The 17,784-nt window shown below is 40.4% G+C and overlaps 1 protein-coding gene across 1 annotated transcript; it reads right to left on the bottom strand.

Moving 5' to 3' along the window:
• Window positions 1-284: 284 nt before the first annotated feature.
• Window positions 285-17,156, bottom strand: LOC308677207 (serine protease 27-like). Its single transcript, XM_081343423.1, has 7 exons — window positions 16,976-17,156; window positions 10,534-10,560; window positions 5,424-5,450; window positions 3,801-3,963; window positions 3,009-3,280; window positions 1,317-1,486; window positions 285-823 (listed from the first exon to the last, which is right to left on the bottom strand). Exons 1-7 carry the CDS (start codon window positions 17,028-17,030, stop codon window positions 542-544), a joined length of 996 nt encoding a protein of 331 aa, XP_081199549.1. The 5' UTR covers window positions 17,031-17,156; the 3' UTR covers window positions 285-541.
• Between the last annotated feature and the right edge of the window lie 628 nt (window positions 17,157-17,784).

Genomic DNA, 17,784 nt, shown 5'->3' with positions numbered 1-17,784 from the left:
ACCAGCCAAATGCTACCCAGAAAACTTTATGAAAGTTCAATATGACTTGAATAGAGGGGCTCTTCCATATTTCCTTTTCTTGTTATCTTTGGAAAGAAGCTGTTGATAAAAAGTAGCACTTTAGTGTGTGTGTGTGTGTGTATTCATGAAGTTATATGAATGGCACCTGTAAGGAACAAACATGAGAGCCCTTGTTCTCCTTCAGAGAGTCAGATGAACAGAACAAAACGAAGAAATCTCACTCTCTCACTAATAAAATATTTCTCCACGTCTCTAATGCCCTAGAAATCCATAATATTCTATGGTCGAACTTGATGGAAGATAAAAAAAACTCCACATTTCATAATCCATTCATTTGGAAGAAATGGATTTCTAATGCTGCATCAAGGATAGAAGCTGTTGGTGTTTCCATAAACCTCCATAAATGTCTTTTTTAGTGGAAGAGGCTGCTGTCGCAAGGAGATTTTGGTTAAGATTTATTTTCCCATAAAATCTCAGTTTGGTAAATAAAAGCACCAGAACATCCAATTCCCAATCTGTCTCAGAAAATGATGATTAAACAGGAGATCAGAAGCAGGACGAAACTGAATTTTTTGAGGACTTGGCTTGAGGTAGCTTCAGATGAAGCAACTCGGTAATAAGTGACATTCACAAGACCAAATTTCACCTGACGGAAGTGAGTCTGAATCCAGTCTTGATAAAAACTAACACGGGTGTAAACTCCTGGGCGGTTGGAGAGTCCACACAGATCACCCCAGCTTACAATGCCAGCAACAAACCAGGCACCATCCGCTTGGCAGACTAATGGACCTCCAGAGTCACCCTAGTTGACAAAAGTAAGCAATAAGAGTCTATTAACACAGATTATTTGTTCTCTTTTATGCACATCCTGGACAGCATGAAAACACTATAATGCTACAATTTTACCAAGACATTCCATCACTTTTCTAGTGGAATAGGCAGAGCTAAAATTCCTATTGGAGAACACAATCAGCAAATTCTTGTTCTACTCTAAATGCATTTGCTAAATTGCCAGTTCTGATACTTCCTGGAATAGCCATATGTCTCATAGCATCAGAGGGCTACACAGCCATTCCAAGAAGTGAAGAAAAGAAGCAGCAATCTCTGTTGAGAATGGCATAGTGCTATGAGAAAAGGAAGAAAAATCCAAGAGCCTCAACCACTTCAAAGGAAGGTGCATCATGACTAATAGGAAAAGTTGGTTAGGCATTTTAGCACACTCTTATGATTTCTCCATCCTTGAATATTCTTTGAAAATGCCATTCCATACTACGTCCATCAACGTCCTCTCTTACCAAGCAAGCATCTTTTTTTCCCTCAGCATAGCCAGCACAGAACATGTCATCCTGGATCTCTCTGGTGGTGGGACTGATATTCGTACCAATGTGAAAGAGGGCATCACAGGTCATGGTGTCTATCAATGGCAACTGGACCTGCTGCAATGTTTTAGGACCTCCCAGAGTGGCTTGAAGAAAAAAATACATCATTATTGTTAAGGTTATTACTATTATTTTCCCCTGCTCAGTCGCATCCAATTCTCAGAGACAGCCTGGACAAGTCCCTGCAGTTTTCTTGCAAAGATTTCCCAGAAGTGGTTTGCCACTGTCTCCTTCCTCAGGCTGTGAGAAAATGACTGGCACAAGATAACCCAGCTGGCTTTATGCCTAAGGCAGGACTAAAATACACAGTGTTCCCTTTTCTTGTCAGATACCTTAATTAATTGCTCTGATGGTTATATAGGAAGGTTGGTAGCAATGGCTCTGAGTGGGCTCTGAGTAGCTGACCCGATTTCTTTAGTGAAAGATACATTTTCCACAGGATGACAAGTAATCAAAAATAAGTATGAGAAATTAAGCAGTTTACAATAAGTGACATACTGCCAAGAAAGGTTATATTTTCCATTTCAAAGAATGGCCACACTTTTTAGTCTCCCCAACCCAGATCCTGACCACCACCTCACCAGACTGCCACCTTTCAGAGCAAAAACATCTATAGGATCCACCACCTTTATCAAAGTGACAAAAGTCATGTTGTTCATCCTGTTGAAAGCTCTACCCCTTTTATATAAGTAGATGGTATACTAACACGCTCTCTTGTTGCAATGTTACTTTTGTCATTTGCCCTCCTACAGCCATTGTTTCAAATTCTTGAAATTTTCATATGTAAGGAGCACAGGATCCCACTTGGTCTTTGAGCATCAAAAGAAGGGCATCACCCAGCCATAGAGCCATTGGAAAAAAAACCTCACTCAATTTTATGTAATGTAGTTGCATTCTGGCTAGGGAATTCTGAGAATTGAAGTCCACCATCTTAAAGGTGCCAAGGTTGAAAATGTTGGATTTGACTAAGAAACTTCTATTGCTGCTGTGAAAGGGACATGGACAGGGCCATCTGTATTATTATTATTATTATTATTATTATTATTATTATTATTATTATTATTATTATTATTATTATTATTATTATTATTTTAGTTCATTGCTTAATATAGAGAAAAAGAAGAAGATATCCTAATCAAAACAAGCAGAAGCAAGTAAACAAAATGTAAGATCAATGCCAATATCTGTGTATGTATTTTACAAATTCCACTAATAGTAATAATGGGGTTATCATTAAAAAAAACATGTCTACATAAGCTTTGTGCCGATTTCCACTTCTAAATATCGAAATCCCATTAAATTCTTCTCAATCAAAAACCTTCCTCTTAACCACATGCTGCTTATGATCTTATTTAACTACAATATTTATTTATTGTAGGAATCCTTATTTTATGCCATCCTTTGAAATGCTGAGTGGTCTTGGTACAAAGGAAACACAAGCAACATTAAATTTTAAAAAGACTCTTAGCTAGTTCCCAAATACCATGCAGTGTATCCATTTTGTTTACATTTCCTGTCTTGGTTCATCTCATTAGAGTCCAAGAGCTCTCTGTGCTAAAGAACAACCACTTTCTCTTTTTCAGATCTTTATCCCACAACTTTCCTCACCTCCATATGCAGGTGATCCCCACCCTGTCACCCAGCAAAGGGTGCCCTTTGAAAACTGGACTTTGGCATCAGGGAGACAGGCTGGAAGGATACTTTGGGTGAAATGGACAGGATGCTCTAGCTGAGCCAGAGCTATGTCCCCGCTGGATCCATCTCCGGCATAGTTCTCATGCACAGCCACGTGGGACAATCTCAGCCACACAGCATTTGGGTCTGGATGCAAAAGCTGGTAGTTTCCCAAGTTGGCTTGGTAATTAGAGAGTTCTGCATTCCTGTTGGGAACCACAATGAAGAATTAGACCTTTCAGGAAAATTCTGTAGCACTTGTCTTCAATTATCCACTTTGGTTATCTGGCTCAATTTTTGAGGGTGGAGAATTTCTACTTGAGAAATCCAGCCATTCCACCCATTTCATATCCCTCCTGGTTATCCAAGGTTTCCCAGAGACAGTCATTATTCCAATAGAAGAGAATATATGTAGCTCAGGGTTGAATTGTGGAATCCTTTCTGCTCTGAGCTTGGTTGTCTGTTTACTGTACCTCAGACATTCCTAATCGGGTTCTCTAGTAGATATGTTGGCCTACAATTTTCAGATTTTCCAGGAATTGAATCCAACACTTCTGGCTGAAGCAGGATGGCATACACAATGAGCAGATCTCATAGAACCAGCAGCTTTCTTTTTGAACAAAATGAAGAACCTCATATGCTGCTTTTATTTGCTTCCAGTAGATGGCTGCTTATGCAGCTATGGCTGAAGCCAGTGCAATTCCACACCGTCTCTCACTTACTCACTTAGGGAAGCAATGGGCTGCCGTCAGTAACCATTCAGAGCTGATGAGGGTCGCTCCACAGACATGCTTCCTTTCGTACTGGAGGCTGGCTTGCCATGGCCAAGCATTCAGAGAGGCATCTTCTCCCCCCACAATACGGTTCTGATTCACTATCTGACCACAGACTGGCAAAAAAGGCAGTTGTGCAAAAGAGAGAGAGAGAAAAAAAACTTAAAAGTTGTAGAAAATGGAAAATGGCCTCACAATTATAGGGCTTTCTGGATTGTAAATTATCAAAATAATAAAGGTCAAGAGCTATGCAAATTCTTCTTGTTCACCAAACTATAACTTGAGAATGGAAAACCTTTTGGCAGCTGGAGTAGTGCCACTTATTTACAGTTTGGGGGGCAATGATGATGATGATTACATTACAGGAAGTCCTCAACTTACAACCATAATTGAGTCCAGAATGATGGTTATAATAATTATTGTTGTAAGTCAAGGCATCACAAGACACTTGTGATGTTGTGGTAGTTGTTAACTCAATGCTATGGTCCTTAAGTGAACACTGTGGTTATTAAGTGAACCCCATGGTTGTAAAGCAAATCTATTTCATAGAATGGCTGATTTATTTTGCCAGAAACCAGAAGTAAACACCAGAAACTAGCATAATTATGTGTTTTCTTTTTTCTTTTTCTTTTTCCTTAATTCTCTTTTTCTTATTTACTTTTATTTTGTTTTTATTGAAAAATTCTGATAAACAATATGTTAAAAGTTAAAAAGAGATGGTATTGTTTTATTCCACTTTGTCAGGTTTGACCCCTAATAAATCCCCCTTTCCTTACCAGCTCTCCCACCTGTTCTTCCAGCACCTAGTCCATATCAGGATTGGAGTACGGACCCATGATCTCAATTTTGGGGTCCCCTCATGACACTCACAAAGTGTGCAAGTAAAATAATTAATTTTCCATGCTATGACTCTGAGACACCCTCCCCTCAAGTTGTTTGCAGACTTCCTTATCTATTTGTTCCCAAGAATAGGCTACCAGATTGAGAAGATTCCTGTGTTATAGACAGAACACAATAAAGCAGTTAGTTTGAACTCTACACATGTGTTCCTGGTTGTTCCCGCCTGACAAATCCTGACAACAAAGAAGTGGGGTTTTTTCAGCACTAATCCCCCTATGATGTCATCACATCACTAGACACTCCCTCTCCCTCTCCGAGCTTTAGAAACTGCAAAATGATGAAGGTTAACACATGACTGCATGGCTGGACAAAACACCATCTACCCATTCTTGAAACAAAAGATACACGTTAATGAAGAAGATATGACAGACAGTTGTTCATTTGTTGGGCAGAAAAGAGCACAATTCTTTTGCTAACACAAAACAGCAGTTTATACTTGCCAAAAACAGGAACAATGAGCAGAAGGAAAGCAAGCATGGATGTTAAACCTGAGAGAACCCACATGTGTTAATTCAGGAAGATTTCTATATTAAATTGTTTTCAGTGAGGTTGTTCTTACAATGCCTTCCTTGTGGAGCTGCTATATCTTTCCTGCCTTTTATAGAGTTCAATTGTAGGAAACCCGTGTACAATTGAGGAAGTCCCTCCCCTTGTTACCTGTTTGAGTGCCACTTACCTGTTTGAGTACCTTTTTCATCATCTCCTAGAAAGAAATGAGGAAGCAAAATAAATGGGCATGTAATTTTCTGACTAAGTAAATCTGAGATTAGAATGAACAAAAAAAAAACAAAATAAACAAGCCTATCTTTTCATCTGAAACTGTGACTTTGATTGTAAAACTTACGTAACCAATTACAAATCTGTCAAACTTTTCAATGTGATTATTTGTTTATTAATCACAGAAGTGTCCAAGGGAGGAGTCGAAAATACAGGATTGTGAGTACAGCCACCTAACTCAAGCTTTTTTTGGGGGGGGGGGTTGTTACATGGGCTGCATGTATGATATATATGAAAAAAGAACAGAGCTCCAATCATGCAGTCATACTGCCACCCAAGTATTTTAACCCTCCTGTCAGTGCCCCTAGTTAATTACTTTGTAAGTAAAGGTAAAGGTAAAGGTTCCCCCACACATGCGTGCTAGTCGTTTCCAACTCTAGGGGCCAGTGCTCATCTCCGTTTCAAAGCCGAAGAGCCAGCGTTTGTCCGAGGACGTCTCCATGGTCATGTGGCCAGCATGACTAGATGCCAAAGGCACACGGAATGCTGTTACCTTCCCACTGTAGTGGTCCCTATTTTTCTACTTGCATTTTTACGTGCTTTCGAACTGCTAGGTTGGCAGAAGCTGGGACAAGTAACAGGCACTCACTCTGTTACCCGGCACTCGGGATTCGACCCGCCAAACTGCCGACCATTTGATCGACAAGCTCAGCATCCTAACCCACTGAGCCACCGCACCCCGCACTTTGTAAGTAAGGTGCCAAATTAAATAGGAATGGGAAGCCCACAGGGCTGAATACAGACCTCATAAATTTGTGCAGATATGTAGATATGGTATAGTTCCAAAACCTCTCAAATCTCTGCATTAAAACTGAGCAGCAAGAGACAATTTTGAACCCTCTACCAAAATAGGATCATTCAAGCCCCATTTAAAATAGCACACCTCCTTTGCTATTTAAAAATTCTAAACATGGAAGACAGAAAAAAAGCTTGGCTGTAACCCTCGGTTGACAACGCTGTGTCACCACCTTGCCCTATCCCAAATAGTTCCCTGTCCCTGATGCAGAGGCAGAGGCAAGGAGGTATTTCACATTCCAATCCGAATTACACTGTATATAAAGTGGGTAGTGCAGACATGTCAAACACAAGGCCCGGGGGCCGGATGCAGCCCGCGAAGTGGTTTCATGTGGCCCGCGAAGCCATCCTGGAAACAGTGAGGGAACGGCCCCCACTGCCTTGGCCTTGGCCCAGAGAGCCTCAGATCTGTCCCACTCCTGCCCAGGCTCCCATAGGCACCCTTGATGCGAACGATGTAGAGCTGGCCATGCCCATCCAGTAGGCCATACATGCTCTAACCACGCCCACCCAGCAGGCCACGCCCACCCAGGCCACACCCACCCGGCCCCCTGAGGGCAACCGCAATGCTGATGCGGCCCTCAATGAAATTGAGTTTGACACCCGTGGGGTAGTGGGAATAATATGCAAATAAAAGGGAAGGCTCAAAACTGTTAGCCCATTTTAGGGGTATTTGGAGGCTGGGGGTTGAAATACATTAAAGAATGAAATGTCCTCCAGGGGTTTAAAGTATCTCTTCCATATTTTTAAAGAAAAGGATAAATTTCCATTGATGGGTATGAGAGCAAACATAATGGATTATTTAGGCTTTATATCCCCCACCCGAAATAGGTTGAATGGATTGCCCTGGTAATAATCATGTTATCAATTGCTCCATTCATTGCAATTCTTTGGGACCGAAAAATACCCAAAATTATGTAAATGATGTAAAACTTAACTGCCACTTTTGTGTGTGTGCCTCCAAGTCAGTACTGATTGCAAAACATTTCTTCTACCCTGCAGTAGCAGTAGTCAACTGTAGTATTAGAAGTAGCAAATAAATATGAGAAAACCTGCTGGGCCTGCTTTGTGTTTTATCAGTCTTGCATCTGGAAGTCAAAAGGCGCTTCCAGGCAAAAGATGTTTATGGCATGCTAAGGGAAAGCTTTAAAAAAATAAAAATAGTGGGTCATAAGGCAACCACGCTGTATGTTTTTTTTCCTAATTCCAGTAAAAAAAATTGAAGCATTTCTTTTTTGGTAACTTTTGGTACCAGGGAAGGCAAGAAGCATATTTCTAAATGGCCCTAGATAACTTACATAATAAAGATCTGATAGATAGAAAGATGATAGATAGATAGATAGATAGATAGATAGATAGATAGATAGATAGATAGATAGATAGATAGATAGATAGATCAGAGAGAGAGAGAGATACATATATGTATATGTATACATATATAGATATAGATATAGATATAGATGGAAGGGATGCGGTGGCTCAGTTGGTTAGGACTGAGCTTGTCGATCAGAAGGTCGGCAGTTTGACGGGTTGAATCCCAAGTGCCGCGTAACAGAGTGAGCACCTATTACGCGTCCCAGCTTCTGCCAACCTAGCAGTTTGAAAGCACGTAAAAAAATGCAAGTAGAAAAATAGGGACCACTCCAGTGGGAAAGTAACAGTGTTCCGTGCGCCTTTGGCATCTAGTCATGCCGGCCACATGACCACGGAGACGTCCTCGGACAAGCGCTGGCTCTTCGGCTTTGAAACGGAGATGAGCACCAGCCCCTAGAGTTGGAAACGACTAGCACGCATGTGCAGGGGAAGCTTTACCTTTACCTACAGATGAGAGAGAGAGAGAGAGAGAGAGAGAGAGAGAGAGAGAGAGAGAGAGAGAGAGAGAGAGAGAGAGAGAGAGAGAGAGAGAGAGAGAGAGAGAGAGAGAGAGAGAGGGCTTTTTTGTCATAGAATGCACAGGAACAGAGTTCCGGCACCTTTTTTCAATGGATTTTCCAAAGTTGGGTTCTTTTCCTATTGTTTTCCTTTCCTTGTTTGTTTTTGAAAATACCCCGCTGGTGGTATGGTGTGACCGTGGTCCCCTCCAGTGCTGTCTGCCTCCTCTAGGAGGAGCCACGAGGTGCCAGAGCACCACAGCCAGAGTGTGGCTTGATTGGCTGGGTCAGACCATGTGGTGTGGAAATTGATGGTGGCAGTGGGAGACACATAAACATGGAGGTCATGTTTTATAAGAGGGTGAATGAGCCTTTTGTCTTCCCTTACAGAAGGTGGGGTGTGAGGTTAAAAAGAGGCAAAGTGAGAGGAAAGAAAGGCGGCTGGCGTGGAAGTTTGCCCAACAGTTAAACTTTGCTGTTTCAGTTCCTTGGGTAGTTCAAAGGCTGGGATGTCTACAAAAATCTTTGTTTAGTCTTTTACACTTTATACTCAAACTGCAGAGGGGAAGAATAAGAATAAAGCCAATGTCTTGTGATCTTGAGGTATTATTATTATTAATAATATATATTAATGATGTATTGGTCAGATGTAAAGGTAGACCTATAGTAAGGTTTAATCACATCTATTTATTAAATTGGGTTTAACTTAAAGGTAAATTAATAGTAATCTGTTCATTGGCAAAGTTTCAACTTTAATTTGTTTCAAGTCAAACTTTCAAAGGGTTCCAAGAAGGCTTTAAACTTTATCATTTTCTAAACTGTATTAAAGGAAAGCGCCTCTAAGATTGGCCTCTATGTGTTGAGAAGTTTCCCTGGTGTTCTAGCTAAAGTTTCAAGCAGTTTGTTAAGTATTAAATGCAATTTATATTCCAATGTAGTATATTATGTCTATCATAAGATTTTGCCATCAGATTTCAGCAGCAGTATTTGGGGGGGGCTTATGATGGGGCACAAAAGGGATGCTGAGGGCCACACACAGACCCTCCAGCTCTTGGCTGCCCATCCCTGGTATATTAGTGGCCACCTTAACACTGCTTTCATCTCATTGACCTTGTCATGGCAATTTGGTGAAAGGTCAATATACAGGCTTAAATCCCACCTCAGAAAATGTAAATGAGCTCCTTCCTTCATTTGCTTTCAGAAGGCCAGAAAATCTATAATTCTGTATTTTTAATGCTCCATGTTTAGCTATGTCTTTTCCTATTTCGTGCTATTTTGAGCTTTGCATCTATTTTGTTCCTCTATTGCAGGGGTGTCAAACTGCTGGCCCATGGGCCGGACACGTCATACAGAAGCCGCACCCACCCCATTGCTGTTATCAAGAAGCCGCGCCCACCCCAATGGCAAAACTCTCCCAAAACGTTGAGCAACGTCACGTGACGTCGCGAATTTAACATGTCTGCTCTATTGCTTCAGTCAGCAAAAGCTGGTTGAGATTAAGTTTCAGTATTGTAGACATGAGAAAGTGAGGAAGGTGATCTTGACGGGGACCATTACCTAGGCAAAGGGGGCTGAAAGATTTTTTTTAAGCCCTGAGAAAAAAAAGGTAACATTAGGAATCACTCATACAAGTGCCTCTTTGATTCCCTGAGATATAACAAAGGGGAATACAGCATGCAAGCTTGTGTTATTATAAACAATTTCAATAAAAATAGTTCTTTTATGTCTGTGGAATAGATTTCCTGGCATAGTCTACATAGAGGTGTTCGCATGTATTACACATCGCCCTTAGGTAAACTGCAAAGCAGAATATGTAAAATCTTCCTTGATTCAAATCACACATCCATGTCATTTTCTTGGCAATGACACAAAGTAGACTAGTTTTCATCTTCTAGGATGCATTTTGCCCTTCTTCTCTGTCCATCCTACAGCTCTATATTTTGTGGTGGCTCCCCAAACCAAGCTCAAAGAAGGTCCTGGTTTGCCTTTTTAAGATTAGCTAAGTGCTGTCTCTGAGCTTGGCTCTTAAATTATAAAAATAATACACGAAGTAACAGCCTTACAATTATCTCTCCGTGATCTCTTTCAACATTTTTGAATGGTTTCTCTGAAATCATCTACCGTCACCCCGATAGCTAATAGGCTTCATAACAAAGTTTGGCTATGCCAATAGTTATCTGTAAAATATTTTGGCACTGATTATATCAATTTGATCTTCCCCAAACCCTTAATTATAGCAACAGAAGCATGCATATCATAGAGAAAGCAAGTTATTTTCATAACTGTTACAACCAAAAAAATGCATGTTACAACAGTTACAACCAAAAAACAGTTGATACTCACTGTTTGGAATTCCATTTTTCAGAGCACCTGTACAAAGAAGGAAAACAAAAACATCTGTAAAGTTGGAGAACCAGACAGTTAGGTAAAAGAACCAGGAAGAAAAACTAAACTGTTGTGAAAAATAACGTGCCAATACTTTACAAAGTAACTTTTAGGTAGTGACAGGCTGAGGAATTGCCATTAACACCTATCTGCCTGAGAACTGACGTCAAACAAAGCAGGGGAAGAAACACTCATTTAGCTTGTTATCATTGATGATGATGCTAACTGGGTACCACTGATTGTGCATCCTGGAAATTAAGAACAAAACAACAACCCAAAATGAGTTGGCAACTTTAGAAGCTGGAATATTTGCAATATTTATTACAGCTGGCTAGAAAGATATATGTTATATATAATTCAGAGTGGTCTCATGCTTTTATGGAGCAATGTTGGCTTTTCCTTCCAGAAGAATTTTTTTTTCTAGAAAAAAAAAGTTAGAATTAGTGATAGGAAAGAGATCAATGGAGGCCAATGTCACCTGCTCTTCTCCCAGAAAGAAGGCTAGCACTAAATGAGGGTACCTATGACCGGTCTTCATTCTAGGTGTTGCAGCATCCCTCTCATAATCCAGATGCTCAGCAATCAGCTCATGATTACATTGGTCGCAGTATCCCACAATCATTTGATTACTATTTGTGACCTTCCCAGCTTCTGACAAGCAAGGTCAATGGGGAAGCCAGCAGGAAGTCAGAAACAATGACCATGTGATGTCACACTTAATGACATTATGGCAGTCACTTAAGGCAGCAGCCAGAAATCCCCAAATTTCCATGTCACATTGCACTTTGCAACTGCATCTCTTAGTGATGGGAACTCTTGTCCCAAATGCCACTATTAATCAAGGATTACTTGTACACCAAGAAAAGTCCTGGGCGGGGGGGAGGGAGGTTCCTGGTTCCAATTGCCAAGCCCTATGTTGCCTATTGAGAGCTTCACCAAGTTTTGTTTCTGTTCCAATTGATCAGAGCTATAGTGGCGCAGTGGTTAGAATGCAGTACTGCAGGCTAATTCTGCTGACTGCCAACTGTTCAGCAGTTCAATATTCACCAGGTCGAGATTGACTCAGCCTTCCATCCTTCTGAGGTCAGTAAAATGAGGGCCCAGATTACTGGGGGCAATACGCTGACTCTGTAAACCACTTAGAGAGGGCTGTAAAGCACTATAAAGCGGTATATAAATCTAAGTGCTATTACTAACATCAGGAGGAGAGACAAAATCCTAACAATCCTAATTGTTCTCCCTAACGTACATTGAGATTGGTATAGAGAAGGGTAAATGCCAGAACAGCCATTTTAGCTATTACTTTTACTATAAGTTGCACAATTAACATGTTACAGGGACAATAGTAATCTGAATCAAGTATCTAACTATCACCTTATGTCTGAATACAGATGTAGTGCTTTTCTAGGAAGAGCAGTGGTGGCACAATGGTTAGAAAGTAGTATTGTAGGCTAACTCTGCATTCCACTGCCAGGAGTTCGATCCTGACCAGCTCAAGGTTGACTCAGCTTTCTATCCTTCCGAGGTCAGTAAAATGATGAGCCAGATTGTTGTGGGCAATATGCTGACTCTGCAAACCATAAACTCCTTAGAGAGGGCTGTAAATTACTATGGAGTGATATATAAGTCTAAGTGCTATTGCTATTAAAGCCTTGCCCCAAAATAACCTGGCTGACAGCCACAGGCATGGAGGTGAGGCATAGGGAAGCAGGAAGAGAAACATTAAAAACTGAGCTTTGTCCTCAGCTTGTGCTGAAAGGGAACAGCAGCTTTGACAGCAAGTGGCTGTGGTAGACACACCCAGAAGTACAGTAGCTGGTGGAGTAGGAAAATAGTGCTACCTATTCAATCAGACAAAACAGCTTTATCTGCAGAAGTAATGAAAAACTTGCAATTGCACACATTGTTAACCAAACCAGTTACATGCAGTTAGGAATAATAGAATAACAGTATTGGAAGGGACCTTGGATGTCTTCTAGTGCAACAGCTTGCTTAAGCAGGAGACCTTATACCTGCTATCACTATTTGATTTGGTGGTAGCAGTGCCTCAGATAGAAGGTCCATACAGAGAGTGGTAAGGACAACTGAGAAGATTATAGGAAGCTCGCTTCCCATTATTCAGGATACTCTTTATAAGCACTATGTGCTTAGAGCTCAGAGCATTGTTAGAGGCCCCAAACACCCACTTCATGGTCTGTTCCTATTGCTCCCCTCTGGGAGGAGGTTTCAAAGTATTTATAGAACTACTAGATTCTGTAACAGCTTTGTTCCTTATGCCATCCGCTTTCTAAATTCGCAGGATTCTTTTTCCCCCACCATGTATATTACATTCTAACTAGACTGTGATGTTTCTCTGTGTCATATATATGTGTCTATATAGGTAGATGCATAATGGTATTTTTTGAGAGCTGAATGCAATGAAATTTCATTTTAGTGTATGCTGATTAGTGTAAATTTAAAGTCACAGTAAAGATTCTATTCTATTCTGCTCTGTTCTGTTCTGTTCTATTCTATTCCAGATTTTCAAAGTCTCTTCTTAAAATCCTCCATTGATGAATCATCCACAAACTCTGAAGGCAAGCCATTCCACTAGTTCAGGGGTCAGCAACCTGAAACAGTGAAAGAGCCACTCGGAACCGGTTCCCTCACAAAAGGAAAAACTGGGAGCCGCAAAAAATGTGTCCGCATGTGCAGAACAGGGTTTGACTGAAGAGTGGAGCCAAGGCAAGATATGCACCTACCCTGCATATTTGAATTGATTGGTTGAACTTTTTTAGTCCCACTTTTTTTTCCTTTGGACTGCACATGGCAGAGGACTGGGAGCCGCAGGAGACGGCTGAAAGAGCCGCAGGCGGCTCCGGAGCCACGGGTTGCAGACCTGTGCACTAGTTAATTGTTCTCACTGTTAGGAAATTTCTTTGACAGATCCTGGTTCTCCTTCCTGGTTTAGATCAAACACAGCACAGATCTACCACTTTTAAAGAGTCCCTTTTTCATGCAGATCTCACCCTTTCTTTAAATTCATGTGTGTAAGAAACATAAATAATATCTAGCAAATGAAAGCGGGTGTTTACTCTCTCCTGGAATCAAAGGCAAAATGAGTACACCCACCAACCAGAGTGTAGGAGGAATCCTTGAAACAGCAAAGTGACCAATTGAAACTGAGCAAAACCCAACCTTGACCGTATCCTCAACCAGGCTGTCAACCAAGCATACTAAATCACTTCTATGTCAAAAAATATTTCAGAAGAGAAAGGAATATATATTCTGCAGACACATGTGGTTACATCCTGACTGGAAAGGAAAGAGAAATACCTCCCAAATCTAATGGTTCAACAGCAGCAACTTTTTTAAGGACCAGACCTGCTGCTACAATGGTAACATCAGAAAAGAAGCTGCCACTTTACTCTCTTCCCTTTCTCGTGACCTTCCTCAGTTGTCTCACTTGGCATAAGGAGACGCAGACCTGAATTCTTTCACCATTGGGCACCCCATCTGGGAGATTTGTCTCGGGGCTCAGAAAGTTCCACTTCTTTTAACCTTTGGTTGAACCATAGAAGGTTAGAACAAAGAAGAGAGATTAAATAGCAGCTTATCTACTAACCACTAAGGAATGGTTCATCAATCCTTTAAAAGAGGATTGTGGAATTGTTTGTTATTTTTCTCTGCAGATGTTCCTCCGCTCTTTATTAATTCTGCCCCATTTGCCCTGAAGAGCTTGTCTATACTTTTGATGGAATATACAGTTAATTGTTTTGGACTTCCTGTTCTTCCTCCTCAGCCTTTCCGACTTACATTTTCAGCCTGGAGCATTTCTGCAGTATCTATAATTCTCCCAAACAGCAGGAAAGATTAGCAAAATCTTCCTCCTTCCAAACCAGTAAGATTCTTCTGCAAATAGGCCTTGATCTGGAACTGAATGGGCTTGAGCACTTTTTAAATACATTGAAAACAAAGCATGCATTCAGCTGTCAGCTGCTAAGTCAGCATTTTAGAACCAGCCTTGCTGGTATGTGGAATAAGAGTATGAAATGGGCACAGTGAATCATCTTGCTTACTTCAAAAACATGTACCCATTTGTTCAAATGTCCATGCAGATATGAACACACACAATTTTGATCTGGACTCATATCTAGTAATTAGGAACAGGTGAGGAATTTGAACTTCCTGCTTTTGTTTTCATCTTTATCTATAATATGCATCCTTTGCCCATTGACCCAAAAATTTTATTCAGAAAGCCCAGGAAAGGGGTTTTTGTCAATTAAATAAAAAGAAAAAAAACCTTAGCAAAGAAGTTGTCCTCAGGCAAAAAATACCCAAATATAGGAAGAAATGAAAATTAGAATTAATTTTAATAAATTAATTCAGTTCCATAAGCTAATGATAATTTAATCATCAATCCTATGGATTTCAATGTAATTAATAACACAATTCTGTACAGGGATGTGTAGAAGTAAATCTCATTAATATCTGTGATATTAGTTTTGGTAAGATTAGTTGGTAGTGAACTACATCTTAATCTCAACCCAAGCCATTTCTTTTCAGGGATAAATAAATGGTTTCCCTAATAAATTGTGATATCTGGAAAATAACAATGTGCACTTCTATGTCTTACATTCCAAAAAATTCTTAACTAAGGCACAGTATTAGAGGAAAAAACTGACACACAATCGTTTTCACTAACATACTACCTTTCTATGGGACATGTCTTTATCTTGACATGGTACCACATTCAGTCACATGAACTCTCACATTCAGAAGTTAACTACCATGCCTACAATTTGTGTTAAAGCTGATTTATTTTAAGTTTTATACAGCATCCTTGGCTGATAGATTTTGCAAGAATAAGGGGAGTTGCTGCTTTTTTCTTGGTAGCTGAAACAGAGAAGCAAGAGCATATAAAAGAATGCAACTTATTTTTGAAAAAGAAATCAATCTGAGTAAACAGCCAGGATCCAATAAACTTTGCATGAAGCTTTTTTTTTTTTTTTTGCAAAAAGTGGGTATGGCTCAGTTCAGTTGTGGAACACGACGTAAAAGAATAAAAAACATCCCTAAACTGCACTAGTCACAGATACTCATTAACTTCTTTCTGTTGAAGGCCAGAGTAGTCAATTCAATCAGGGATATTTGTTGTTGTTAGCTGCGAAGTCGTGTCTGACCCATCACAACCCTATGGACAATGTTCCTCCAGGCCTTCCTGTCCTCTACCATCTTCTGGAGTCCATTTAAGCTCACGCCTACTGCTTCAGTGACTCCATCCAGCCACCTCACTCTCTGTCGTCCCCTTCTTCTATTGCTCTCAATCTTTCCCACCATTAGGCTCTTCTCCAGTGAGTCCTTCCTTACTTCATAAAAGTCATGGGATCATTTGATCTAACTGAGAAATGAAAGGTCAACATGAATCCTGTTGAAATGGAAGGTAGCCTCACCTTTTCTGGATTAGAAGATTTCACAGCGTTTAATAATAATAAAAAAGTCAATTGTTTTGTACACATGCTTATAAACCTAGATGTCCTTGCCTGAAATGTACAAGGTGAAAGAGAAACCAAAGAGCTGGCTGTTCTCATTTTAAAACAAACTTGTTTTCAGTATGCAAGGCAAGCCAACCACTGAAAGGACAACTGGCAACCATTATGCTAAGCATGCTGTGCCGGTCTGTTTGTGGAGATAAAAATCCTAGATCAAGAGCTTAGGGATTGGAACCCAAGAATGCTACCATCATCAGTTTTCTTCCCCAGTCTTACCTTTTTCAATATACAGGCATAAATGTACCTTATTTCAGATCAAAGAAACCCACACTGCTCTGAAACCTTGGTTACACACCCTGGTGGAACAGGCTTTGCAAACAGTGAGACACCTCCATCGCCTGCTTTTGTTTCTCTCCCATGCCAAATAAAAATGCAAAAGGATAAGAATTTTAGACCTTGTTATGCCAATCTTCCTTAAAATATTCTTGGACGTACCTCTGGAAAAGAGCAACGAAAGGCCACAGATATCCTTGTCTTTTTCTTTCAGCTGCTAGACCACAGTTCTGAGCTGGTTTGTGATCATCTTAATAATATATGGGCAAGTTCAAAGTGTTCCTAAAGAAATACTGCCTGATGTGGGAGAGATGGTCTGATCACTAGCTCTTACTCCATCTTCTTAGTCCTAAGAATAAAATTCAAGTATAGGAATTGCACTGTTGTAATCCGAGTCCCTTCTCAGGAGAAGGCCTGTTCTGAGATATCCACTATAAATGAGCAATCTCCTTGCTTTAATTCAGAGAAACAGGATCTTATACACATACACATACTGAAAGTTTATGCAGCGGAGACAAATTCCTTGTTTGTCCAATCATTCTTGGCCAATAGAGAATATTCCAATACACAAACACACACAGGGCCAACTTACTTACCCTGTGTTAGAAAAAGCATGATAAAGCAACAGAACACAGAGGCAGCTCTTCTCATACTGAAGCAGGGCCCCTGCCTCAACTCCAAGGAAGAAGGTGGTTTTCAATCCGTAATGATCCAGTATTGCTTCAGTGAAAATCTAGGAGCATGCAAAATAAATTTTTAACAAGGCAGCCACTTCCTGGAAGAATGTGATCCAACCTGTCTGCCCACCTGATCTGTTCTCTGCCGTCACCTCCAATAGCCACACCTTACTGGCCTTCTGTCCCTTGCTAGCCTGGTCAGTCTTTGGAGTCACACTCATCTAAGATTGAGCAAGTCCAATTTCAACAATTATATATCATTTCTCAGAACAGGGTGCCGTTTCCAAGGAGGCAAGGAAAAATAAATTAGTACTAGTATGGATGCAGAAATATGATGCCTGCATTATCAACCTTCCCCTATCAGGTGCTCACAGATGCCAGAGAAGAAAAGGCATAGAACGGCAGTATATGATGTTTGCAGTGCCATTCCATTTGGAATCAATGGAAAACTTTGTGTAACTACCACAAACAGTGAATACGATTGTTTTATATTTGTCTAGTTCATAATGGGGAATTTACTTTTCTTCAGCAGCACTGCCAGAATAGAGCAGATTTCAGCAGTTATTCCAATTTACTTTCTCAGTTCAACAGTTTATTTTCTGAGAATTACCCAAGGAGGCATTTGCCCTATTTTTAATGTCCACATTTTTTCCCTCCACAGATTCCAAAACCACTAATGTGTCACATTCTAAGGTAATTAGAATGGCTGCATTTAAATCATCAGGTTT

The sequence above is a fragment of the Vipera berus genome (assembly GCF_964194415.1).
Source record: "Vipera berus genome assembly, chromosome: Z".
NCBI classification, from domain to species: domain Eukaryota; kingdom Metazoa; phylum Chordata; class Lepidosauria; order Squamata; family Viperidae; genus Vipera; species Vipera berus.
The sequence above is the reverse complement of the archived record's forward strand: the minus strand, read 5'-3'. Positions and strand labels throughout refer to the sequence as shown.